Source organism: Oryx dammah, unplaced genomic scaffold (assembly GCF_014754425.2).
Source record: "Oryx dammah isolate SB20612 unplaced genomic scaffold, SCBI_Odam_1.1 HiC_scaffold_23, whole genome shotgun sequence".
NCBI classification, from domain to species: domain Eukaryota; kingdom Metazoa; phylum Chordata; class Mammalia; order Artiodactyla; family Bovidae; genus Oryx; species Oryx dammah.
The window spans coordinates 110,374,461-110,402,020 of record NW_024070207.1 but is presented as its reverse complement, the minus strand read 5'-3'; the positions used below and the strand labels follow the sequence as shown (position 1 = coordinate 110,402,020).

Sequence of the window (27,560 nt, the reverse complement as noted above, 5' to 3'; positions counted from 1 at the left end):
TGTGCCCCCTACCACCCCGACTTTGTCACAATCCATAGAAGTGTCCTGAGTAGTCCCATTCTAAGAACTTTGGTTTCAGTCTGCTGATCAGAGAGGTTTCTAACCCAGAGGGGTTACAAAGTACAGTAACCTCTGCCTGGAAGTTCAAAACATGTTTTTTTCCTGATTTGAGTTTTTATAATGACAAAATAGAAGGAAAAATAACCAGTCAAAACTGTTGAACAGTTACTGCTTACCTGAGTCAAAATAAGGTGAGTGGGCGGACACCCTCCATTTGGACCAGAGTATCTGAGGAAATGGATATGATGTGAAATGTTGGGAATAATAGCAAATAAGTCTAATATGGTAACTTGGGTTAATATTTTAGAGCACCCTGAGTTTTGGGGAACTGCTGGAGCTTTCTGAGCAGGGAGTGTCTTGAACAAAACAGTACTTCTGAAAATTAGTCTGCCCACAGATGGCAGGAATGCCCTGGCAGTTGGCACCAGGCCTTACTTGTAGGTTCCTGGTCATTTGTTGTGGAAGTGGCAGAAAGCGAAAGGCCAGTTGAGAGGCTATTTTTGTCCCTTGGGGATCAGGAAATATGAAACTGAGAGTGAATGGTGACACTAGGAATAAAAAGGGACAGATTCCAGGGAACCTGTGGAGAAGGAAGGGACACAGTCTGACAACCTGGTGGAATATAAGCAGGGAAGAAGGAAAAGGCCTTAGTGGTCATATCGGGAGGAGAAAGCAGGATTTTCTCCTGATGAAAATCTTCAGCAGACAGCCTGGTGGAAGTGTTAGGAACTACCCTGAATATTGGATTTGGGGAATTATCTTTGTGTAAATCGTAATTGAAACTCTGGAATAAAGAGAAAGAAGACAATAGGGTTAAGTGTCCTATCCTGGGCAGGACTGAAGTAAGGGGGAGAGGGCCAGCAGAGTAGACAGAAGCTGGGAAGATAGGGAGAGACAAGAGTGTCACTTAAACTGAGGAAAGAGAATGTCAGTCAAAGGGATTAGCTGTCAAACTCTTTCATAGAAAAGCTGAGAAAAGGAGTTACTGTGCATGTGGAAAATTCTTAGAGCTGACGGGTTTGGGTTTATTATCTTCCAGATTGGCTTAATTTCATGTTTTAAGACTGTCATTATGCTTAGAAAATTAGCTTACATTTATAATTTTGTAGTTACATTTTTAAAAGGCAAGAATGGACTATGGTCAGAGGTGATTTTGTTGGGGAGAGAGCAGTGACAATTTATTCAGAGCATTTATGTTTTACATTTTTTATAGTTGAAATATTTTTGTTTTTGGTCCATTTAATTTGAACAACTTCAGATAAATAACATGAAACATTCACTTTCCTGAAAATGGATAGAATACGTCTCAGAATTGACAAGCTGAAAATCTGTTTATTAATGTTAATTGAGTTTCTCATGGATATTTCATTAAGGATTATATATGTGTATGTAAATGCAGGTTTAGCATCTGAAAATAATCATAAATAATTTACAGCAAGCAAGTACAGTCAGAAAAAGGGGAAAAGGATAAAATGCTGTAGAAATTCAGAGGAGGGGGGATGTTATTTTCATCTTTTTCTTTTTTGGGTGTGAGGAAGGGGGTTTGGGGGAAGAACAGATGACAGGGGAAAGATGTTCCTGGTAGAAGAAATTCTGAGCCAAGTATAGAATTTGGATCTATTGTGGACATTGAGCATTTTTGTTTGGTTGAAGTGTGTGAATGTGGTGTTGGGGATGTTGCTTGAAGGAAAGAGACTTAGGGAAGATAATGAGAAAAAGATAATTTGCAGCTGGAACTTAGAAGATGGCAGGAGTTTCAGCTTTATTTGAAGGAAACAGAGCGCCATTAAACATTTTTTGAACAGAGGCCTGATATCACCTAGCTGATGCTTTAAAAAAAACGACTCGTTTCTGTTATTTGAAATTTTAGCAAGCATCATGCGGCACTTTTATCATCAGCAAAAGATGATAAAAGTAAAAGAAAGATGTGTTTAATACTACCATTTAGGTTGGATTAGAAAGTGAGAAAGTAGAGATAAGGAAACCAGTGAGGGAGGAAGTTTATGTAATACTTGTAACATGAGTAAGCCCTAATCCCTGATGTCTGCTCTTTTGAAGCAGTGATTAGTATTAAGTAGTATATTATTTGATTGGTTAATTTTTTTGTTGTAAACTTTTGGCTTAAGTAGAAAAGGGAGCATTAAGGTCATTGGGGTGCCTTGCAAAACTCAAGGCAGACTGTAGCTGGACCTCAGAAAGATCTAGAACCAGGAGCTAAAAAGCTATTATTGGTAAGCTTCTCTTCCCTGCTCCCTCTTCTCTATTTCTCAAGGCATTCACTGGATTCTTTTTGTTTTTTATTTGTAAACTTTATCTCACTAGTCTAAGCTGAAGTTGGTAAATAGTCTTCCTCACCTCCTATGTTCCAGCCATGAGGAGAGGAGAGAGAGAATGAGAGACTGAGTGACCTTTGCTCATGGTTCAATTCTAGGGATAGGACTTTGATTTTATTTTGCTCAAAGATGAACTTATTTGTACTGTTTTATAGTTAGTGCCAATCAGCTATGGCTAGAAGAATATAAATTCACTGTGGGAATTTACTTCTCTAGACTGGAGGGTTAGTTAAGAGGTCATTTTAAGGCAGAGATCCTAAAGGGTTTTTGCTACAATTACACACTTCGAATTTTTACTGTTGTTTAATGTATTGGTTGGAAGATGGCAGACTACGTTAAATTTAGAGAAGTAATAAGACAATTGTGCAGGAATTTCCTCCCAGTAAGCTACAGATTTGAGTCTTAATAAAGCCAGTTGACCTTGTATGAGTGAGGAGTATTACGGACTGAGAGGAGACAAGAGTGCTGGGATGCTGGAAATGTTCTCTTCTTGATCTAGGTCGAGTAGTGATTACACAGATTTATGCATGTGTCAGAATTCATCAGGATGTTTGCTGTATGTATGATGGATGTAAGTAGTATCTCAGAAAGCCTAGGCAAAGTTGGTTTTTTGATTTATCTACCTTTGCTTGCCATATAGATGCCCATGTATCATTATGTTTTTGGCAATTTAATTTTAACTTTTCTCTTTTATTTCACCTAGATACATTTTTGATAGATATTCATTTGTCACATAATTTTGAGTGTTTCAGAAGTGTAAATATTATATGACATTGTTAATACATGATATAAAAAACCTAATGCTTGGTTTACTTTCCCCCCTAATTTAGGAGCTGTGACTGATGAAAATTAAAGGCCATGGATGAAGATGGACTTGAATTACAACCACAAGAACCAAACTCATTTTTTGATACAACAGGTATAACTATTTGGGTTGTTCCACTTCCCAACTACCAGATTTGGAGTTGGTTGTTAAATGGACAAATTGCCAGATGCTCTCGTTGATATTCACATTTAGGTATCTTATTATCCTGTCAGAACTACAGATGTTGAAGTGAGTACATTATTATTTCCCTGCCTAAAAATATGGCTCCCTCTTAACCATCACTCATATTCTTGTCAGTAACAGCAACAGGATCCAAACCTTAGTGTATAGTTCAGTTATAGCATTAAGTTTAACTATTAAAGTTCTTCCTTTGAAGATATTCCTTGTTTACATCTCTTCATTCTACTTTCTTCCACATAGACCAACTCTATCATCTCATTCTTAGTCTTCAGTAACTTTTAAATTATTTTCCTTCCCCTTAGTCTTTTTTGGCTAGCCCAGCAATCAGAGTACTCATCATAAAATAACATATGGATCTCATCATTTTTGTTTCCCATTATCCAGGAGGTAAAGTATAAACCTAAGGCACTCTGTTTTCTGACACCATCCTACTTTTAAAATCCTCTCTCTCACAAGGTAACAAAAGGAGCCATTTGCTTCAGGAAGATGGAATCTTACCTCACTCCCCAAATTGTTCAAGGAAAATTAAATTTATGAAGTCCTAAAAATAGAATAAAGTATTCACAATTTTTAATTACTCATGGTTCCTATTATATAACATAGTGAAGTGATTATGCTAGGTTTTATAATATAAAATGGTTTTATATAACATTAACTAGGAGCCCTTATAAATAAAATGTTAATGAGTTTTCCATTGGACTTGAAATGACTATTGTAGTATATTAAGGAAATAGTAATTAACTATCAGGAAATTAAATATTAATGATATTTAATTTTAACTTTTCTTTAATCTCTAAATCTAATGGGGGGTTGTGTATTTTTCTTAACAATATGGGATAGTTTTTTGATTCACCTTTGGTAATTTCAGCTTGATAATGATAAATGCAAAGTTATGATTCTTTCTTCTTTAGAACATGAAGTATAATTAATGTGCTTGAAGGAGAGACTAAGCTCTTTGGAGAAAAACGCACGCTATTTACTAGCTTAATCTTGCTGCATGCAAGCCTAGATCATGGGCTGAGGGGTAGATTGAAGGGCTGTTGCTAGCCCTGATTGTTAACACTTATGGTGTTTGTTTATCTTTGAGCAAGTCACTTAATCTGCCAGGGCCTCCATTTCCATATGTCCTAATAATAATGAAACCTTTCATTACAGTTTTTCAGAACACTTCCCATATATTCCCATTTGATCATCACAACAGTCCTGTGAGGTATGCATGGCAGATACTACTGTCCTCATTTTACTGATGAGGAAACCTAAACTCAGAGGTTAAATGACTTGCCCAAGGTCACAAAACTAATAAGTGTCCAAATCCTGCCCTGTGGTTTAGATTTTTTAACCGGTACTCTTGCCACTAAATGCTTTCATTTTCATGCCTGCAAAATGGAGATTACAGTGCTCTATTACTTGATGTTACATTGAGAATATTGAAAACAGTATAAAACATTTTGTGTGAGTTCTATGGGAATTAAAGCAAACACTTTGTTATTTCTAGGAATAATTAAAATTAAAATGAATATTAACTGGCTTTAAGATGTCTTACATTTTAAAGGTTCTTTGGCCCTTGTTGATTATTTGTGTTCGTTAAAAAATTTTTTTTAAAAAGCCCTGTGTGTCTCTGCGGGCCTGGCCATTGATATAGTCATTGAGTTAGGCAGCTGCTTGGACTCAGCTTGGTCTGAGTCACATCCAGAAGCACTAATCGACTGAATAGCTTTTTAGGTAAGACTTTTATAAAATATTGTTTGCTCTTCTCTGGATCAGGAGCCAAGATACTGGATTTGTTTTGTCTTACATTATGTTTTTGGCAAGGATATCTGATTTTGATTCTCATTTGTGGCATTCATTCAGAGTAATATTTACTGAGCACCATAATCTGTGCAAACTGTGTGATCTTGGTGAAGTCATTTAATCTCACTGGGCTTCAAATGATTCAACCCTCTACCTTCATTCATTAACTGCACAGTGGACTAGAATAGGGTTTCTTATATTCTGAGGAACTGCCTGGGGGATTGGGATATGGGAAGATGGGAGGAAGCTGGATGGAGGCAGACTACCCTGGTGAGGTTGGATCAGGCCCTGCTCCAACTAACCTTACCCTCCACTGCTGCAGAGCAGCTACACTTTTATTCATCTTACCTTTCCACAGAGGCTCCTTAATCAGTTGTCTTTCCTCTCTAACTGTGGCTTTCTAGCCCTGGTTTTATTTATGGCCCAATCCTTTTTATATTCTAGATTCAGAAGATAGTTTCTGAATTTCTGTAGTCATAAATGGAGGATATTGGTGGGGTATTGTCCTCAAACAAAACAGGAGAAAGGGGAAAAAATGGAAGGGAAGTAAAAGAAAACATGGGAGAGATGAAAAGAAGGAAAAACATGAGTTGAGAGAGACATGGAGCAAGAAGGGAAAGAGTGAAAAACATAATGAGGGAAATGGTATATTTACCTCCTGAAGTTGCTTTACTTACTAATTTTTATAATCATCCCTCAAGTATCTATACATATGGGTTTAATTTTAGTCAGCCTAGGAAATTACTTTCATGAATATATTTTTTTGTGTGACTATTTCAATTTGTTTTTCTATTATTTCCTTATCAGTTGATTTGGGATGAGTATAAAAATTCTTGTGTTAAGAATTTCTAATTTCTGATATGATTCAAAAATAGATTCCCTCTTTATTTCTTTAATCTGCCTTAATGTTTGAGACAACTGAGGAGCTCTAGACTGTTTTCCTGGTAGAACTTAAGTAACATTTGTATTAATTGAGGTAGTCATGCAGGTCTGCCTGAAATTTGTGATTTTAATTTTTGTTTTTTTAAGGAGCTGACGCTACACACATGGATGGTGATCAAATTGTTGTGGAAGTACAAGAAACTGTTTTTGTTTCAGATGTTGTGGATTCAGACATAACTGTGCATAACTTTGTTCCCGATGACCCAGACTCAGTTGTAATCCAAGATGTTATCGAGGACGTTGTTATAGAAGATGTTCAATGTCCAGATATCATGGAAGAAGCAGATGTATCTGAAACAGTCATCATTCCTGAGCAAGTGCTGGACTCAGATGTAACAGAAGAAGTGTCTTTAGCACATTGCACAGTCCCAGATGACGTCTTAGCTTCTGATATTACTTCAGCCTCAATGTCTATGCCAGAACACGTCTTGACGAGTGAATCCATACACGTGTCTGACATTGGACACGTTGAACACGTTGTTCATGATAGCGTAGTAGAGGCAGAAATCGTCACTGATCCTCTGACAGCTGATGTAGTGTCAGAAGAAGTATTGGTAGCAGATTGTGCCTCAGAAGCAGTCATAGATGCCAACGGGATCCCTGTGGACCAGCAGGAGGATGACAAAGGCAACTGTGAGGACTACCTTATGATTTCCTGTAAGTCTTGTGGTGCAGTGATTGTCAAAGGTGTTTTCAAAGGTTGTCTTTTCTAACTTAGATTGGGAGGATATATTCTTGACTTCTATAAAATTAAATTAAATCTCATTGACCTTTTTTCATTGTTGTTTCAGTCTGGACCCTGTAAGACAACTCAAAATTTAAGAAAACTGAAATGATACAGAATAGAGTTATTTCTTTTTAAGGACACAATAGAAAGATGAAATTTCTTTTGTCTAGAAAGACAAAGGTGGAAAGGAATAGAATTGAACTTTGTGAAATCATGAGGGATGTGGTTAGGTTGTTACGAGCCTTTATTAGAATTAGGAGTCCTCTTGAAACTTAAAAGGAGAAAAATGTGTAATGAAACTACTTACAATCTTGTATATGGATATACAGTACTACTTATATAATACTTATTTACTTGCTGCTGCTGCTAAGTCGCTTCAGTCGTGTCTGACTCTGTGCGACCCCAGAGATGGCCGCCCACCAGGCTCCCCCTGTCGCTGGGATTCTCTAGGCAAGAACACTGGAGTGGGTTGCCATTTCCTTCTCCAGTGCGTGAAAGTGAAGTCACTCAATCATGTCTGACTCTTAGCGACCCCATGGACTGCAGCCTACCAGGCTTCTCCATCCATGGGATTTTCCAGGCAAGAGTACTGGAGTGGGGTGCCATTGCCTTCTCCAACTCACGTACTTATACAGTATGTAAAATGCTGTTTATTATAACAGCATGGAAAAGAGCTCTGGCATAGTATTTAAACAAATGATTCCAAAACATTTCAAATGTGACAGACTCATACTAGATTATTGAAGAAAAGTAACTGTTTTGGAACACACCTCTAACATCTGGGAGGACAGCTGTGTCATCTTAGAATCTGTTTCTTGGTGCCTCTGTCAGAGATAAAATCCACAGTTGAATAGACCACAGTTCTGACCCAGTGTGGAAATTCCCGGGCCTTTAGGAACTAAATTCAAACAACACTCACAGACTATTTGCTCATATAAATTTATGAGACTGTTTGCTTTGATTGAATACCTGTTACATTTAATTTAATAGAACATGTTGGAGTCCACCAGCATTTTAGGAAATACCTTTTAAAAGTTCTTAAGATTTTGGAAATCAGAGAATTGTTTGTGTGAAAAGAAGAAAAATGCCTTCACTCCAACACGTTTATTGTGCCTCTACTGTGTTTCAGAAATTTGTGTAGATAGTGCAAATATAGACTATAGCCTGCCAGGTTCCTCTGTGCATGGGATTTCCCAGGCAGAATTACTGAAGTGGGTTGCTGTTTCTTCTCCAGGGGATCTTCCCAACCCAGGGATCAAACCCACATCTCTTGTGTCTCCTGCATTGGCAGGTGGATTCTTTACCACTGCACCACCTGGAAAACCCAAGAATATGGATATATGCTAAATAAAAAAAACACACAAAACCATTGTTCTTAGAGAGCTTGCAGTCTACAATGGGAGAGACAGATAGGTCACACTATGATGTAGAGGTATGACTAAATTAATGTGGAGACAGAATGGAGTTGCTGACCTTTGAACTCAATGATGAGTTCCTAGTTTAACAAGATGAAGAAGGTCATGGATGAGAGGGAGCCATTCCAGGAAAATGGTATAGTATGTCAAAAAAAGTCTTGGCTTCTTCTGAGAATAATGGGAACTTTAGGATGTACTTGTATCTTTGTGCACTTTCTGTTTAATTACTTAGAATGCATTTCTAGAAGTAGTATTGATGGATCAAAGGGTACACATATTTACAAGTCTGGTTATATTTGCCTTGATAGTTTCCCTAATATTAACTCCACCCACCAAGTTTATGAGAATGTCCATTTCCCTACATTGTGACCAGCGGAGGACATTGTTTCCCCTTTTAACTTTTGGCATTCTGACAAGGAAAAATATTAATACCCTGTTTGAAACTTGAATTTATTTTAGGAAGATAATCCTAGTAGTAATATGGAGTAAGAATAGGTGAGGAGAGGTTAGTGGTAGAGAGTAGTCGAAATGGTTCCTAGATGAGACAAGATCTGAGTACCTTCATAATAGTGGGAGTATAAGAAGGGAAGTTCAGTTTAAGAGAGTTTACACTTGATCTTAGCCAAAAGGCCGAGAAGCGATTAAGAGAGTTTAGGAAGTAAAATGAATGTGATTTGGTGATAGATTAGGGGTAGGGATTTAAGGAAGAAAGAATTCGAGGAGGACCCTAAGGTATTCTACCTTGGGAGATGACTGCCTGGTTATGCTGTTACCTGGGAGGAGGAATAAATTCAGTGGAAAGAAAGTGATTTAGGACCTGTTTAAAGTTTGGGTTGTTTGCTGGGAACAATCTGGTGGATGTTTCTGTGGAGGTTCAAAATATGAATTTGGTGCTTTTGAGAGAGTTTGTGACTAGAGAGGAAGAAATTTAGGACAAGAGATTATATAGCTGGTATCCTGTCCTATCTGGAAATGGATGGTGGGCCCCAGAAAGTGCTTATCAAATAAGAATGTCAGGTATTGATCCTTTGGGAATTTAAGAAGTAGGCAGAGAAGAGCCCATGAAAATCAGGAAGGTTAAGGAAAAAGAGGAAGAGAAAAATCTTTAGAGTGTTTTTAACACTGTCAAAGATAAGAATTTCTAAGAGTGTCGATCACTGAGGAGGGAGTGGCCTTTTTCTTTAGGCAGTTAAGAGGTCATTGGTATCTTTTTCAGTGAGCCTTTGTTTTTATTTTTGTGGAAAGGCAACTTTATTTTTTAATTAAAATTTTTTCTTTTTTTTTTCATTTTTTAAATTTATTTTAATTGGAGGATAATTACTTTACAATGTTGTGATGGTTTTCTCCATACATCAACATGAATCAGCCACAGATACACATGTGTCCCCACATCCTGGACGCCCCTCCCACCTCACTCCCCATCCTATCCCTCATGTATATTACCATATGTAAAAAAATTTTTATTTTAACTATTGGGTATAATATAGGCTCAAGGATGTATAGTACAACATGAGGATATAGCCAATGTTTTGTAATAACTGTAAATGGAAAGGAACTTTAAAAATTATAATAACAAGTTATTGGTATCTTAATTAGAATAGTTTCAATAAAGCATGGGCCAGTGGAGAGGACATAGAGGAGATAAGCTATAATGGGTTGAGAAGCTGGTGGAAGTGGTGGAGTAGGTGAAGCAGTTTGTATAAATTGCCATTTTGGTTACTGAAGGGACAGAAAAAGCATGAGTACAGGTTTTGATGGTTGGCTGGATGGTGGAAGTGTGTTGAGCATTTATAGGTTTATAGGTGCAGAACACAAACTGTTGAACAGGGACTGAAGATAAAGGAAGAACTAACAGGTGGAGCAGGTTCCAGAGAAGAGGAATAGAGTAGGGTTCAGGGCAGTGGTGGAAAGCTGATAAGTGAGTCCTAGAAAGGAAGAGCGAGAGAGAGGTAGTACGGTTCAGGAAATTTGGAGAGCCTGAGACAGTGAGTTTAAAAGGAGTGTTTGAATGTTGGGAGCTATTTTCCTTGTGTAGCAAATTCACCTGCTAATATAGAAGGACCTGCAGAGGTTGAGTGGGAGCTGAAGGGTAGTAGCAAAGACCTTTATCTTATGGGGATGGGCCAGGATAGGAAGCTAAGAGCCTATAAGATCGATTGCTGAACTGCAGGGGCCAGGTGAGTTTGGGAGACTTAAGTTTATTTGTAAGATGCATTATTTAGTATGAAAATGCTATTTTTAAATATAACTGCCAGGTTTTGTATCCCACAACTAGGCAACCCAAGGGCAAGGCTGGAGAAAGGAGGGAGTTGGGTTCATTGTGCTTTTCGAGGGGACAAGGATCTTTGTCTCCATCAGTGGAGAGAAAGCACTCTCCATTCTTGACTTGTCTTTCCATTTTCTGCCCTGTCTTAAACCTGTTTTCTGAGGAGTAAAATGTATGGCATTGGTTCGACCTTTAGTTGCACAGCATCTCACTTTATTACCCTTTTAAGAAGTCAACTCTTCCAAGAAGGTTATCCAAAAAGCCAGAAGTTTCTTTAGTAATGGTTGACACAGTGTACTAGATTCTTGTATTAGAGCTCAGAATTGCAAAATTTTTATTAAAAAATCTTTATAATCTTTTTTGTAGGCCTGGGGTTTCTGCTAATTTATATAGATTTAATGTTTCCTGAAAAAGTAAATACAAGTTCTTATCCCCCTATTTTACTCTAATGAAATGATTGGATTGGTTTTAAATTGGCTTTAGGGATGGTGGCTTTTGGTAGTTTCTTTTGTCTTCTCTATGACACAGACACTTCTTCACTGTTTTCCTCTACTCCACACTGTCATCCCTTTTCCCTTCAAAGTAATAATCATGTTAAACTGTTGGCTTTGGAATCAAACCAGTTGAATGCCTTGTAATTAATTAGCTTTTCTCTTATTTCTGCCTCCCAGTAAAGATACTTCTTTTATGCTGCATTTTAACTTAAAACCTTTATTGATTTCAGAAGTTTAGGATTGAGAGGGCTTTGTGCCAAACATACACACGAATGGCCTGATTTTATCCGTGATAGAGAATGCTGAGATGCCATTATTAGCAGTCAGCTTTAATGCTCTTCATAACATGAGAGATGGTGGTGTATCTGAATTCCTGTGATGTTTATTCATTACTTGATAGGTCAAAGAAGAATATGAACAGATGTGCAAATATTCTTCTCATTAAAAATTTCAGGAAGTCATTGAATCAAAAGAAAGAAAGATAGCACTAAGTCGTGTCTGACTATTGCGAGCCCATCAACTGTAGGGTGCCAGTTTCCTATGTCCATGGGATTCTCCAGGCAAGAATACTGGAGTGGATTGCCATTCCTTTCTCCAGGAGATCTTCCCGATCCAGGGATCGAAGCTGGGTCTTCTCCATTGCAGGTGGATTCTTTACCATCTGAGCCACCAGGGGATAAAGTGCTCAAATAAGATAAAGATGTTGTAGTTCCTTCCTTCTCCCCACCACAAAAAAGATTGGGTTAAAAGTTCTACATCTTGAAAGTCTTAGATACAGTTGGAGCTTCAGATTGGGCTTGTGATTCATATTTACTATTTATCTGCTTGAGCCCTAGACAAAAACTGTCTGATAGCTTGCTCTTGGGACAGATCTCTGCTTACTTGATGGGATGATGGGAGTTGGTTAGTGGAGAGACAGGAGAGAGGGAGAGAGAACATACCTGTCCTTTCATAGGGATGATAGAGAAGCAGCATGGTGTGTGGAAATAGCACGTGTAGCTTAGAGTCAGCCAGCCTTCCTTCAACTTGGATGCCATGCCTGCTGCCTATGAGCTGTGTGAATTTGAGCAAATTACTAATTTCACTTTTTTAAAGTCTTATTTGTGAAAAGGCAGTAATACTACCTGACCGACAGTGTGGTTGTGAGAATTAGAGGTCATGCACACCAGGCTTCCAGCACAAAGCATGCCTGTCAATAACTACTAGCCATAGTAATCATCCACACAGAGTCTCTCTGTTGGTGACATCCATTGGGCTAGCAAGACTAACCCTGGACTGGCTTCATTTAAAACCTTCCTGTTGTCCCATCAGGGCATTTTTGGGTAAAGGCAGGCATAGGGTGGAATTGTAGCAGTTGTTCCTCTTCCCCCTGAATTAGTGAAGAAAGGAGTTCTTGCTTAACTAGGTTTAATTAACTGTGTGTTTTAGACCAATTCAGTGTAATTTGGCCTATATTTTTCACTAATTATATCTCTGATGCCATGTTGGAGATGACTAACAGGGTAGGCACTTGAATGGCTCTGATCCTTTAAGTCTCTGTCTACAGAGACTAAGAAAGCCTTTGAACCTCTCTAGGAAAGTTTCAAGAATTAAAGGAGATCAGATTATAACCAATTCTTTGAAATATTTTATAGGCTATATAATAAAGTTGAAATTTTAACCTCAGAAAGAGGATTCTTGAGGAAGATAAGAGAGGGAAGTCTAAAAGTGAACTTCTAAGTTAACTGATAACTTGGTTAGGTATGGAAGTCTAGGTTGAAATGAATTTTCCCTGAGAATTTGTGATGGCATGTTTCATTGTCATCCAACGTTTGGTTTAAGAGCCTAATGCCTTTTGATTCTCATTTCTTTGTAGATATTGCTTTTTCACCTGAAAGTTTTACAGATCATCTTTTCATCCCCATTGGTCTGAAATATGATCATAGGTTGTATTTCGTTAGGTGTGGATCTTTTTTCATGTGTTATCATGCATGGTGAGCCTTTTGAAGATTCATGTTCTTCAGCTCTCTGAAATATTTTATTTAATATTTTGCAAGATGAATTTAAGTACATAGTTTCTAAATCGCACCAGCCACATTTCAAGTGCTTAGTAGTCAAATGTGGCTAGTGCAGATATATAGAACATTTTCGTCATCACAGAAAATTCTATTGGTTAGCACTGACCTGCAGGCTCAATGAAATTGCAAACAGTGTGATTTCTTAAAACACAGAGAAGAGATACAGAGGTTCAAAAAATGTATTCTAAGACAATAGAGGTAAATAGTAAACTGACAGAAGTTGAAAAGTAAGAATATGATCAAGATAAAAGCCACCATAGAAGTAACTATAAGAGTAAATATGCCTCAGTATGTAACCAGGGAGGGGCAGAGGGATACCTGGCTTTAGAAAATCACAAAAATGAAATGGTTAAAAATAAAAAGATACAAATGACTATGGGGAAGATGGATAGATATGGGAGACAGATAAAGGAGACAAGTGCACATAAGTGAAATTCCAGAGGAAGGGACTAACTGAACTAGAAAAATACTTATAATGGAAAAAATTTTTCCGAAATAAAGATTAGAATCTTCAAGGAACTTTCCTGAAATAAAGATTAAATCTTTCTTTCAAGTTGACCAAATGATAAAACTACTAAGTCATAATCACAGTGATGTTTAGGAACTTTGAGGATAAAGTATTATAGGGACATCCACACAGAAATACTCAGTGCTAGAAGACAGTGGTGGAACAGTATCTACAAAGTTCTGAGAAAAGGTAACCTAAGGATAAAGTATGCCTGTATTTTGCTGTAGTTCTGCTTTTGCTAATAAGATCATTGATAAGTCAGATTTTTCTTTAGCTTTTAAGATACTAAATGGGATGTAATGATGATTATTATTACATAAGACTTCACAATATTGTAAAGTAATTAGCCTCCAATTAAAATAAATTAATTTTAAAAGAAAAAACTAGGAAGAAAATTTACTAAAGATGCAATCTCTGGTTAGTGAGACTATTGGTGATTTTTTTTAATACCAAATTTTATATAGTGAACATACATTTCTTTAAAAATCTGAGGATGAGGACGGAGGTCTTAAGTTCTAAAAACAGGCACCTGCCCACTCTTTCTCCCACCGCTTACTTATTAACTGATGGGGCTAATCACATATCATTTCAGAGCTTTCCTTTCTTTTTCTGGAAAAGGTAAGAATCAAATGGAATAAAACTATATAGAAATGCTAAGGAAATTGCAGAATGCTATGCAAATGATAGTTATTATTAGAAGTGGTCTTAATTTCCAGAAATTATGCTCTTCTGTTTTGGAGAGGTCTTATTCTGAAACTTTAGTTCTTCATTACAACATTAGGAGGAGGCACTTATGCAGGAATCATATGTGTGATGACTCAATGTTATGAAAGCTTTCTTTGTCTGTTTTTAGAAATTCATTTTTAATGGAATCTTTAAAATCACAGTGAAATTTTTAGTACTTACTAGGACCACCAAAGTGTTTTCTTTTTAAAGTAAATCACTTCTGTAATATTTCATATTCAGAATAATTTCATAGTTTAAGTTAGTAGACACATTTTCAAGGTGAAAATCTGAAGGTGAATTCTACTTCTGTAAAAGACTGAATAATGAAAATAGATTCTGCTTTATCAATGGAAGAGATCCATTTCTTCAGTTTTCATTTGGGCTCCAGGTTCTACAATTTTAGTCCTAGATACAATTCAAGGATAGCCCTCTTCCCCATGCATCCTACCCCTGTCCTGATTTTTGAGGCCTTGCATTATTGCAGTAGACTCAAAAGTGGTATCTCTGCTTTGTGTCTTGATCCCTTTGAAGCCACCTTTCTCAAGGCCAGCTCTGTGAGACTCATCCACCATTTATAGTAGAAGTTCTTGAACTGCTGATCAGAATCCCTGGGGCAGGGTACCTCTAAATCTGTCAGGCCCCACCCCTGCAGTTTCTGATTCTGTAGAACTGCTTGGCGGTGCCCCTGTTTTTAAGTTTCCTGAGCGATTGTCATACCTGACCAGACTGTGAAACCTTCTGCCTATCAGAGTCAAGTCTGAACCCCTCTGCCTGGTTTTACAAAGCCCTCCATGACCCTGCTCTATCTTAGCAGTTAGCCACATTTCCAGTACCTGTTACAATCAGTTTTGCGTGTCTACTTGTTGAGGTAAAAATCATCCAGTTTTATGTGAATCAAGTTAAGAGATTATATTTGTAAAAAGGGCGTTTTAAAATGGTAACATTTTATTTAAATATCTGCTGTTATTATTTATTATATATTTCCTGCCCTTTTTAGTGGATGATGCTGGCAAAATAGAACATGACGGTTCCTCTGGAATGACCATGGATGCAGAGTCGGAGATCGATCCTTGTAAAGTAGATGGCACTTGCCCTGAAGTTATCAAGGTGTACATTTTTAAAGCTGACCCTGGAGAAGATGACTTAGGTAAGAGAAGACCTTCAGTGTAGTATCCGTCCTGATCAAACACTTCACCCTAATTACTGTTTGGTGGTTTAGACAGTGAATATTTGTAATCTTTTCTGAAAATAACCTTTTAAGCGAGGATTCCAATATAGCAGTAGAAAAGTATGCAAATGTAATAAGTAAAACAAGTGGAAATGAAGTTTTCACGTAGATTCTTGAAGCTGTCATCTTCCCTGATAGGTGGGACTGTAGACATTGTGGAGAGTGAGCCTGAGAATGATCATGGAGTTGAACTACTTGATCAGAATAACAGTATTCGTGTGCCAAGAGAAAAGATGGTTTATATGACTGTCAACGACTCTCAGCAAGAAGATGAAGATTTAAGTAAGTAGGTGGCCTTTTTGTGGGAGAGAGTTTTATGTTCCTGTAGCTCTTTTTTTTTCTTTTTTTATGGCCAGTAACTGGAGGAAACAAATAGCAGTATTATAGAAATTGTGATTCTGCTGTATTCCAAGAGAAACATCAATGACTTACTGCGTGTCTTAGAATATGGCTTTAAGAACAAATTATGGAGCTGTATTCAAAATCGTATAATAAACCATAATGGAAAAGAATATGGAAAGATAAAATTTAAAGCAAATTATGTTAAAAGCCAAGAAATATGATTCATTCAACAAATATTGATTGAGTGCTTACTATGTGAAAGCTGTGTTCTAGGTATATAACATGTGAACCTTCTTTCTACTTGTCTATTAACCGAATTCATGTGAAAATATGTGATCTCTGTAAACATGGTCACAGTAGTTTCTAAAATTTTCTACTTAGATGTTGCTGAAATTGCAGATGAAGTTTATATGGAAGTGATTGTAGGAGAGGAGGATGCTGCTGCCGCTGCAGCAGCTGCTGCCGCCCATGAGCAGCAGATGGATGACAACGAAATCAAAACCTTCATGCCAATAGCATGGGCAGCAGCTTACGGTAAGTCCTGTTGCAACTCTTGGGATTGAGTTGGTTCTTTAACGTGAATTCATGATTGAAAACAGTTTCTGTGGTCTTACGTTTCACAAATCTAAAATACCAGCATCCTGTAAGGGTTATTTGATTTGAATAAGAATAGAGGAAGATTATAAAGTCTACTTTTTGCCTTTATTTTTAAAAGGAATTTCCTTCATGTGTATATCACGTAGAAGGAAGTAGTGCAAGAAGTACACAAGCTTTCAAGCTGAAACTTTTCATCTTGATTATATGTGGCCCATGACTTTACAGTTTGGGGAGACAACAAGGGAGTCCATGGGGCAAAATGCTGACATATATTTTTTAGGTATGGAAGGTAGGCATTTCTTACAGTCTTGCTGTAATAGATGTGGTCATAAAACCCATTACCTAGAGTGGGGAATTTCCGTCATTCATGAGTATCATGGCTTATTTTCGTTGTTATAGTTAATAAAGAGTCCCTAATTCTTTATAATACTGTATAATTTTGTTTTTTAATGCACATTGTTAGGTAATAATTCTGATGGAATTGAAAACCGGAATGGCACTGCAAGTGCCCTCTTGCACATAGATGAGTCTGCTGGGCTTGGCAGACTGGCTAAACAAAAACCAAAGAAAAGGAGAAGACCTGATTCCAGGCAGTACCAAACAGGTGAGGGCATACGAGTTCCACAGCGCAGCGTGCTTTGCGAGCTCTCAGATGAAACTCTAGTGTGTATCCTTAAAGGTGTTGTGATGGCATTTTAGCTGCTAGACCACATAGAGTTTTTGTGTATTGAATTTAAAAATATAATTTTAAGAATTCAGTGATATTCATGAATGATTTCCTTGGATTAAAAACAACAGCGAGTGGATCAAATGTAGATTTTAAAAATTCAAAACTTGGGTGATTTTTATGTGGCTATGCAAAGAAATCCCTGAGATATGTTATAAGTATTAACTTTTTTAAAAAAATGAACATATTTAAAGAATCTGATTATGTCAGCATAAAGCAGGAATAATTTACAGAGCAGTAGGACAAGTACTTCAGTTCATGTGGCATATTCCTGTCTATTCTTACATGCTGATTTGCATACTAAAATTTTTTAGACATCTTTAAACTTTACTGTAAATTGACATAAGTTATGTTGTTAAGAATAACCAAAACAGCAATTGTGATTATGAAACTTTTTTATCAATAATTTTCCACCGATTTCTTAATTGGTATAGCCTCAGTTGCTAGTTGGTAAAAGTTACATATTTATTTCATTTATTTTTTCCAAGCTGAAGGGAGTGAGATTGGTACAGTCATACTGAGTGGAGTTTCCAGACTAGGTTCCCTTCATGATGAGGCTGCTAATCTCTTACATTGAAAAACTGTAAAAGGATTGTTAAGCAGCAAGTAGCCTAACATAGGAGTACTTGCCCAATAATGTTCAGAACACACACTTTAAATTCTTCTTCTTTTTTTTTTTTTTAGAGAATCTGACCCACTAAATGTAATAATGAGAAACCAAAACAGAACTTGGTTTAATCACTCATGCTCCTTTCTTTTCCTTTCTTAGCAATAATTATTGGCCCTGATGGACATCCCTTGACTGTCTATCCTTGCATGATTTGTGGGAAAAAGTTTAAGTCGAGAGGTTTTTTGAAAAGGCACATGAAAAACCATCCTGAACACCTTACCAAGAAGAAGTACCGCTGTACTGACTGTGATTACACTACCAACAAGAAGATAAGTTTACACAACCACCTGGAGAGCCACAAGCTTACCAGCAAGGCGGAGAAGGCCATTGAATGCGACGAGTGTGGAAAGCATTTCTCTCATGCTGGGGCTTTGTTTACTCATAAAATGGTGCATAAGGAGAAAGGAGCCAACAAAATGCACAAATGTAAATTCTGTGAATATGAGACAGCTGAACAAGGGTTACTGAATCGCCACCTTTTGGCGGTCCATAGCAAAAACTTTCCTCATATATGCGTGGAGTGTGGTAAAGGTTTTCGTCATCCATCAGAGCTCAAAAAGCACATGCGAATCCATACTGGCGAGAAGCCATACCAATGCCAGTACTGCGAATATAGGTCTGCAGACTCTTCTAACTTGAAAACGCATGTAAAAACTAAGCATAGTAAAGAGATGCCATTCAAGTGTGACATTTGTCTTCTGACTTTCTCAGATACCAAAGAGGTCCAGCAACATGCTCTTATCCACCAAGAAAGCAAAACACACCAGTGTTTGCATTGTGACCACAAGAGTTCGAACTCAAGCGATTTGAAACGACACATAATTTCAGTTCACACAAAGGACTACCCCCATAAGTGTGACATGTGTGATAAAGGCTTTCATAGGCCTTCAGAACTCAAGAAACATGTGGCTGCCCACAAGGGTAAAAAAATGCACCAGTGTAGACATTGTGACTTTAAGATTGCAGATCCGTTTGTTCTAAGTCGCCATATTCTCTCAGTTCACACAAAAGATCTTCCGTTTAGGTGTAAGAGATGTAGAAAGGGATTTAGGCAACAGAATGAGCTTAAAAAGCATATGAAGACACACAGTGGCAGGAAAGTGTATCAGTGTGAGTACTGTGAGTATAGCACTACAGATGCCTCAGGCTTTAAACGGCACGTTATTTCCATTCATACAAAAGACTACCCTCACCGTTGTGAGTACTGCAAGAAAGGGTTTCGAAGACCTTCAGAAAAGAACCAGCACATAATGCGACATCATAAAGAAGTTGGCCTGCCCTAGTAGTACTTCGGCAGACTTTTGTAGAGATGTTGGCTTTGAAGCAGAAAAATCATTTTAAAAGCCAGTCAGTCTTGTTCACATACAATACTGTATATTGATTTATGCTGTGTACAAATAGATTTATTGCTCTTAGTTGCCTTTTTTTTTTTACATTTTGTTCAATAGTGTGTTCTGAATTCTATTCAGTTTGTTTAATAAATGGGGAAAAGCAGCAACAAGCAAGTTGCTTTTAATAAAGTAATCCCTGATTCTATACTGAATTTTTCTATCTTAGAAGTTTTATATTTATTTAAATATTTACCTTGCTTACCTTGATGGTACTCTTCTAAGACCATTTAACTTAAAGTTAAGGTAATTTTAGATTGGTAACTCTGAAAGTACTCATGTTGACTTATTTTTTCCCATAAATTTCTCACAATAAAATTGTCAGAGACATCTGCTAACATAAATGGGAGATTTTATGGTCAGGTCTAATTATCCTAACATGAAGGTCATTTACTCTTGTTTAATATTTTCAGACCACGTGACAGTGAAAGTTTTCATTCAAGCTTTTGCGTCCCTGGCATTGCTGAGTGAAGAGCAGTGGCTAGGTTCGGGTTTAACTTTCGTTTTGTTCAGCAGACAAAATATCCTTTCAGGGGGTGCTTTCTTTGGAGTATTTACACCTTTTGTCAGCATAGCAAACTTTTAGAAAACTTTATTGAAAAATTTTGCTTGATCCTGTTGTATTTTGTCTGTGCTGCTTTGTGTTGGAATGGTTGTGTGCTACAAATGAGACTTACTGAGGACTGCATTTGGAATCTCCTAGAGGTAATTCGTGGCTCATAGGATCTTTTGCAACTTTATATATGTAAATGTACCCTGACATGTATATGCACATATATATGACATGTATCGTGTGTATTGCTTATTTTACATATTTATACACACAACCCCAATTAGTAGTTGTTTAAAATCTATAGTAATGAAAAGTATTAAATTTACAGTAACATGAAAGATGCAGGGATGCATGAGAGAGCATTTTGTAAATCATGCTCTTTGGAGAGACTACTCAGGTGAAGAATTAGAAGGAAAATAAGGACACTAGTATTTTTAAAGAGTAAAGGTATTTTCTTTTAAATATCTTTGGTAACTGAAAAATAGAACTTAAGATGTTTCTACATAGAATGTTTTCATATAACTTCAGCTTCATGCCTTTATATTTTTCTGAAAAGCTAATGAGTATCCAGATATATACTCCCTCAGTTCTCTCTGAGAAGCCCGTGAGGGGACTCTGTGTCACCAAGGGAGGGGACTAAGGAAGCAGCGGTTCCATGTACCACAGAATGGGTGCTAATTACGACTTCCAGTTAGCAAGTTGAGACTGCTCGTTACTTCTCCATTATAGCTAGCAACCTTTCAAAAATGTAACACTCATGTTGGCTTTGATTAGAAGGTAAAGGTGTATTCTCAGTGCATGAGAAAATTTTGAGGCCTTATTTGGAATATCACCAAGTTTTTCACAGTTGTGTTTTTCTTCAGCAGTTAACTTTGTTTTTTAACAAATAGATAATGATTCAGGGTCATAAATACATAGAATGTACTTGGTTACTTAGAATTTGGTTAAGGTGAATTTTGGAGAACATAAAATGGATTTTGGGGTCTCGCTCCCCTGGTGGCTCAGAGGTTAAAGTGTCTTCCTGCAATGCTCGAGACCTGGGTTCAATCCCTGGGTCGGGAAGATCCCCTGGAGAAGGAAATGGCAATCCACTCCAGTACTCTTGCCTGGAGAATCCCATGGACGGAGGAGCCTGGTGGGCTATACTCCATGGGGTCGCAAAGAGTCGGACACAACTGAACAAATCCTTAGTACATTGGCTGTTGACACACGAGTATCTGGCACATTGTGGGAGATTTTGGAATTCTTTGCCCACTTGTTACCTGCCTTGCCACTTACGGTGCTCTATCTCCTTTGTGCTATTAGGGTTTTAGGGTTTTAGCTTTCATCTTTCTCTTTGCCATTGATACTTCTTTGCAAGAGTTATATTTTTAGGGTTAGAAATCTAATAGTGTTTGGCAAGCCTCTGAAGTGCTAGATTGATTGAGTCCATTTCTAAATCAAGTGCTTTAGGCGGGTATGAACACCATCCTTGAATGCCAGTGAAAGCCAGGGCATAGAAACGCCTGTGCCCTTTTGCCCCCCGTAACGTGCTTTTTTTTTTTTTTTTTAAGTAACTAACAATTTTGTGATTCATTGCCCCGCAGTACAGTTGAAAGCTCTGTCTGTTTTTTTGTGAGAACCTTTAAAATCTCCCTTAATTTTTATTTTTCCCACAAATAATGTAAAAGAAAACACTTAAATGAAAGTGGAAATTTGTTAAATTTTAAAACATCCTGTAAAAATTAATACAGAAAATATAATTGGTCATTTATATTTTTTTAAATAAACTGAAAGATAAAGAACACAACAATTTACACACTTTATATTTCTCTTACATGGTCTGGAATCATACACCGTTCTTTTCTTTTTAAAGCACAATATTGAAACCTTTCAAAGGTATTTAAGGGTTTGGTCAAGTGAATATGATAAAGTGTATTTGTCTGTATAAAGAGAAACTGAAATCGTAGTCACTGTTATGTACTGACATTAGTTACAACCTAGTTTTAATTCTTAAAACAATTTTGATTAGCAAAGCTAAAAGGATGTTTCAGTTAAATGTTTTAAAGAGGTACAGATTTTTACAAGGACATAATATAAGTTATTGTTCTGTAGAAATATCCTATTAAATATTGTATGTCCCTCCCTCTGTACACTTTGTAAAAAAAGTAAAATACATAAAATCATATAGGGATGTGTGACATTATTGTAATTGTGTACTTGAGAATAACGTGCAAAAATAAAAATCAGAATATTTTCCTGTTAATGTTTAGTCTATTTGATACCAGTACTAAGTTAATGCTTTTTCTTAAGAAAAAAAAATGTACAGTTTTTGTAAACCCAATAAACATCAAAAGCAGTGGATTATTTTCCTTTCCCCATTTCTTAATTCCTTACATGCAGCAGCGTAATGCACAATGCTTGGTTGCTTTGAATTTTGTGACTTGGATTTAAATACTACTAATATTTCAGTTCTGCAAATTTGCAAGTAACATTTCAGAGAAGTTAAGAGGTGATTGGGAAGTCCTTTGATGAGCATGTCCTTTAAATTCTTATTTTCTTTTATCTTCATAAGGGATTTGTTTTATTAGCATCTCTAATTCCCCCAAGATAAATTTCCCCACGCACAAAATGGTTTTTGAGAGCACTTAAAGTTTACTTCAGCATCAGTCCAATAGCACATTTAATCAGTGGGGTTGTCCTCACCTCCACAGCAGAAGCCCTGCCCTAGAGTTACCCCTTTGTACACAGTTGGAAGGCTTTAGTAGACACTAACATCCTAGAGAACGGTCATTGTTATAATAAAAATCAGAAGACAGGTAAAAGTTATCAGGAGTCAGAAGAAGAAAATAATAAAACAGATTTGAGTCATCTTTGACTTTTAAAGATGAGATCTTACAGTTATTTAACTGTTGGAACAAGTGTTTCTCTAATAGTTGAAACACTAATCAAAATTTGAGGTAAATGATTAAGAAGACATGGTGAATGTCACTGTCTAGAGCCATAAAAAAAGACAAAACCACGCCATGCTGAAAAACTTAATCACGATAGAACCCCTGATCTTACTTGTCTGATCCCAACCACGGACAATGTACTGCTCTCTTCTCTGGGAATCTCAGTATTAACAATTTCCTTTATTTCTCACAAATTCTAGGATTTGTGTAAGGAGAAGCTTTATGAGTAGTTGAAATCTTAAAAGGGTGATAGTTCAGGGCAGTGGTTTTGAAAGTGTGGCCTGGTAGCAGCCGTGGCATTATCATCACCTGGACTTTGTTAAAAGACGCAAATTCTCAGCCCCACCCTAGATTCACTGAATCAGAAACTGGGTGTGGGACCCAGTCATGACCTGTGTTTTAACATGTCTTAACATATGACTTTGATGCATGCTCAAGTTTGGGAAGCACTGCTTTAGAGCACTTGAGGAACTTTAAAGATTACTGGTGCATTAATTTTATGTAGCAGACAACACACACACATGCCCTAGAAGGAAGCAGTGATGGTGAAGTGGGACTCGGTTTATACGTTCACTTTCACACCACTTTATACCCCTTTTGAAATGTGAGCCTGTCAGTAAGTCTATCTTTTAGTATACATGTAAATATCCTGTATGTACTTCATAAATCTTGTATGGCCTCCCCAAAGTTACATTCCTCAAAAGTAAATAGAATTCAGAGGAAGGTTCAGCAAGTAAAAAAGAAAGGCTGAAAAATGTGTGTGTTGAATGGCCTAGCAGTACTTAAGTAATTCATATCTGAAAAACCATTTTGCCACATATGCAGCTGTTAAGGTCACATTAAGTTTGCCCTTTTGGATTTTGTTTTATCTTGTGTATGTATTGTTTGCCTTTTTCATAAAATAACTCTTGGATTTGTTATATATTGTTCCTGTTATTTTTGACACCTTTGCTATTGTAAATAAATTCCTATTTTTAAGTTACTCTAGTGGAGTGTTGCCTGTAGACAAGGCCTACACACACATACATGGACACGAGGCTTAAATCACACAGTTAATAAATCCCCAACACAGTACAAGCGGGAAGTAATGTGACTCCTTCAGTAGTTCATCACTTCTAGGCCCGGTGAAAGTATCACTGTTATACCTAGATATACCATCTGCACCTGCTCAGACTTCAGAATCTTTTTCATGGCCTCTGATGGAAACTCAGTCAACCAAGTTTGAGGTCAAAGTAAAAAAAAATCAAGAATTATTTTCCTTGATTTTTCCTATTCTCTTGGTCTCGGGTTACTTGGGTTGCTGATACTGGTGAACACAAAGGACTTGGCGTTGTAGTGATGTACTGATACTGTAGAGCCACAAGGGAAGTTCAGCACAGAAAACCGATGTAGTACTTCTGGATGGTCTTTATTCACTGATGATGTGAATTACTCAGAAATAGCTAAACCCATTGACAAAAATGGAATAGTTAACTAGACCTATATTTTACTTTTCAAGAGAGGCCAATTTCTGCTTTTCCTTCATGCTTGTGTTTGACTTTAAATGCAGAACCCATTTCACCTTGCCTGAACTCTGAAATGAGGGGAGGTATTCCAAAGCTATCTGATGGAGTTTGGGAGGTTCTAATTACGTTGAAAACAGACATAAACCACCCGCACTGGGTATGTGGCTTCACATCGTAAAGCTGGATTGAGAGACTCAGAGGCCGAATCTTTTACTCCATCCAGTCTCTGTTCAGTTCAGTCGCTCAGTCATGTCCGACTCTTTGCGACCCCTTGAATCGCAGCACGCCAGGCCTTGAATAATGCAGCCAGTCACTTGAAAGTGTGGGGTTCACCTTACCGTCTGAGCTATAGAGAGACGGCTTGGTCCTCTACCAGAGAAATGGAACAGCCATCTTCCCCACCCTCTCAGGGGAAGCAAAGAAAAGTTCCCTTAAGCCATTCTCATAAAGTAAGGGTTACTCCAATTCTGGGTTGCCCTCTGGCATTAGCCCACTAGCAGAGATCTTTACTTTTGGCCTTGCATATTCCTGTTGGTTTTACCTCTCTTGAGGAAGTTGTGACAGACTTTCAAACGTTTAGTTCCTATTTCTCCCAGGGTGGTATGCTTCAATTTTTCTTCAGGAAAAAAATAGCTTTTAAAGGGAACATTTATTAAACTATACAAAGATGGATATCTTGCAAGTAATTTTTATTGTATGTGACCCACAATACACTTGCTTTATTAAAGGGCTGTTCTTTGTTTTCTTCCAGTCTCAGTTGATAACGCATAAATCTTGTGTTTTGTAACCACAGCATTGATTCTGTTGTATGTTTAGTGATTTCCAAACATCAAGTATTTCTGTAACTATTGTTTGACTTAAAAGATTTTTTTTAATGCACATTCTTTTTGGAGAGACTATGGAAAATTCAGAATGGTACAGAGAAGAAAGTAAAATGCCTTTCCCTCTTATCCTATTACCCGGAACACTGGTGGTGGTGGTTTAGTTGCTTCAATTGTGTCCGACTCATGCGACCCCGTGGACTGTAGCCTGCCAGGCTGCTCTGTCCGTGAGATTTCCCAGGCAAGAATGCTGGAGTGGGTTGCCATTTCCTTCTCCAGGGGATCTCCACACAGGGATTGAACCTGCAGTCTCCTGCATTGGCAGGCAGATTCTTTACACTGAGCCACCTGGGAAGTCCCATCCAGAACATCCTTTAAATGAATCTTTACTGTGTGATTTCCCTGGTGATCCAGTGTTTAAGAATCTATGTTGAGTGCATGGGATGAAGGTTCAGTCCCTGGTCCCTGGTCAGGTAATTAACATCCACATGCCCTGGGGGCAACTGAGCCTGCGTGCTCTAGGGCCATGTCGTCAGTCGTGTCCAACTGTTTGGACCCCATGGACTGTAGCCCTCCAGGTTCCTCTGTCCATGGGGGTTCTCCAGGCAAGAATAATCGAGTGGGTTGCCATGCTCTCCTCCAGGTGATCTTCCTGACCCAGGGATCGAACCCAGGTCTCCCGCACTGCAGGCGGATTCTTTACTCTGAGCCACCATGGAAGTGCTAGGGCCGGTACAGCGCAACTACTGAGCCTGCGCACTCTGGAGCCTGTGCGCCATGACAAGACACAGCGCAGAGAAAAGAAAATCTTAGTATACTGAGTTTTAATTTTGTTACATTTTTAGGTTATAAAACGCATGTTATTGTAACATGCCGTATAAAGGCAGCTTAATGATGTCACCTTTACACTTCCGTCAAGCCAATTTTCTTAAGGTAATCATAGTTAATAGACTGTATGCCTTCCCTTCTTGCTCATACAAAACTGTATAAAGATAAATAGGTAAACAGAGCAAGAGGACGTTTTTGTGAATTGTGAAGTCACTCAGTCGTGTCCGACTCTTTGCGACCCCGTGGACTGTAGCCCACCAGGCTCCTCCGTCCATGGGATTCTCCAGGCAAGAATACTGGAGTGGGTTGCCATTTCCTTCTCCAGGGGATCTTCCCGACCCAGGTATCGAACCCAGGTCTCCTGCATTGCAGGCATACGATTTAACCTCTGAGCCACCATGTTTGGAGGAATGTAAATTTTGACCAAAATAAGACTGTGCATCTCTATAAGTCATATAATATATCATATCTATCCCTTTGGGAAAATAGACTGAGCTCTCTCTCCTTCTCTTTAACAGCTGAAAAACTTGCCAGAGATTGTACTCACCATAGTCTACTCAACTTAGATACTATTAAAGCATCTATTGATCTTTATATATTTTTCATAGACCTAGCTACTTTACCACATGACAGTCTCAATTCTAATTTGTTTTAGTAGTCTTGAATTTTTATGTTTGCAGTCATATTGCAAAAAGATGTCAATTATTCCCATTTTCTATTTTATGTTAGCTAGAACTTCTAAAACAATGCTGAATACTATATATATTACAGCAGACATTTCTGTGTTACTCCTGCTTTTAATGGCAACAGTCCAGCATTTAACCACTTAGTATAATGTTGGTTTTGGAAAACATGTTTATCAAAGTTAGTTTCCATCCACTATTATTTTACTTAGAGACTTTATTAGGAATAACTAATGTTATCAAATGTCTTTTAACCACATATTGATACAGTTACTTGATTTTCTCTTTATTTGATACTGAATTACACTGATAGGTTCCTAACTATTACTACTACTAAGTCACTTCAGTCGTGTCCGACTCTGTGCAACCCCATAGATGGCAGCCCACCAGGCTCCCCCGTCCCTGTGATTCTCAAGGCAAGAATGATGGAGTGGGTTGCCATTTCCTTCTCCAATGTATAAAAGTGAAAAGCGAAAGTGAAGTCACTCAGTCGTGTCCAACCCTCAGCGACCCCATGGACTGCAGCCCACCAGGCTCCTCTGTCCATGGGCTTTTCCAGGCAAGAGTACTGGAGTGGGGTGCCATTGCCTTCTCCAAAAGTTAAACCAAACTTGCATTTCTAGGATAAAAGTATCCTACTTAGGAAATTTTTATTGTTCTTTAAATATATTGTTACTTAAATTTGACTAGTATTTTTTAAAAGAATTTTTTTATCTGTGTTCATAATTTTGGTGTTTCCTTGTTTTGTACTGTTGTCATCAGGTTTAAATGTTAATGTAAAGCTAACTCCATAAGATAAACTTGGAAACTTTTCTATAATCTCGATAGAACTCAGTCATGAAAGCATTTGGGTCTGCTGCCTCTTTGTAAAATGGTAGGTTTTTACTTTAATGATCTCTTCTACTTTAATTGGCCCACCAACTTTTCTTCTTAAATGAATTTTGATATCTGTATTTCCAT

The 27,560-nt window shown here is 37.6% G+C and overlaps 1 protein-coding gene across 6 annotated transcripts in view; it reads left to right on the top strand.

The window, feature by feature from the left end:
- The window catches only part of ZFX (zinc finger protein X-linked), a 36,818-nt gene extending 13,073 nt beyond the window's left edge, over positions 1–23,745 (top strand). For 2 of the 6 annotated variants that reach the window (XM_040266637.1, XM_040266636.1), the window contains exons 2-8: positions 3,224–3,312; positions 6,220–6,789; positions 15,323–15,472; positions 15,692–15,835; positions 16,277–16,429; positions 16,956–17,096; positions 17,989–19,185. In XM_040266637.1, coding sequence (XP_040122571.1) covers positions 3,252–3,312; positions 6,220–6,789; positions 15,323–15,472; positions 15,692–15,835; positions 16,277–16,429; positions 16,956–17,096; positions 17,989–19,172 — 2,403 coding nt within the window. In that variant the 5' untranslated portion in view covers positions 3,224–3,251 and the 3' untranslated portion in view covers positions 19,173–19,185. Of the gene's footprint in view, positions 1–3,223; positions 3,313–4,554; positions 4,610–6,219; positions 6,790–15,322; positions 15,473–15,691; positions 15,836–16,276; positions 16,430–16,955; positions 17,097–17,988 lie in introns of all 6 variants that reach the window. The other 4 variants (XM_040266640.1, XM_040266635.1, XM_040266639.1 and 1 more) reach the window with 4 other exon arrangements.
- The last annotated feature ends 3,815 nt before the right edge of the window (positions 23,746–27,560 follow it).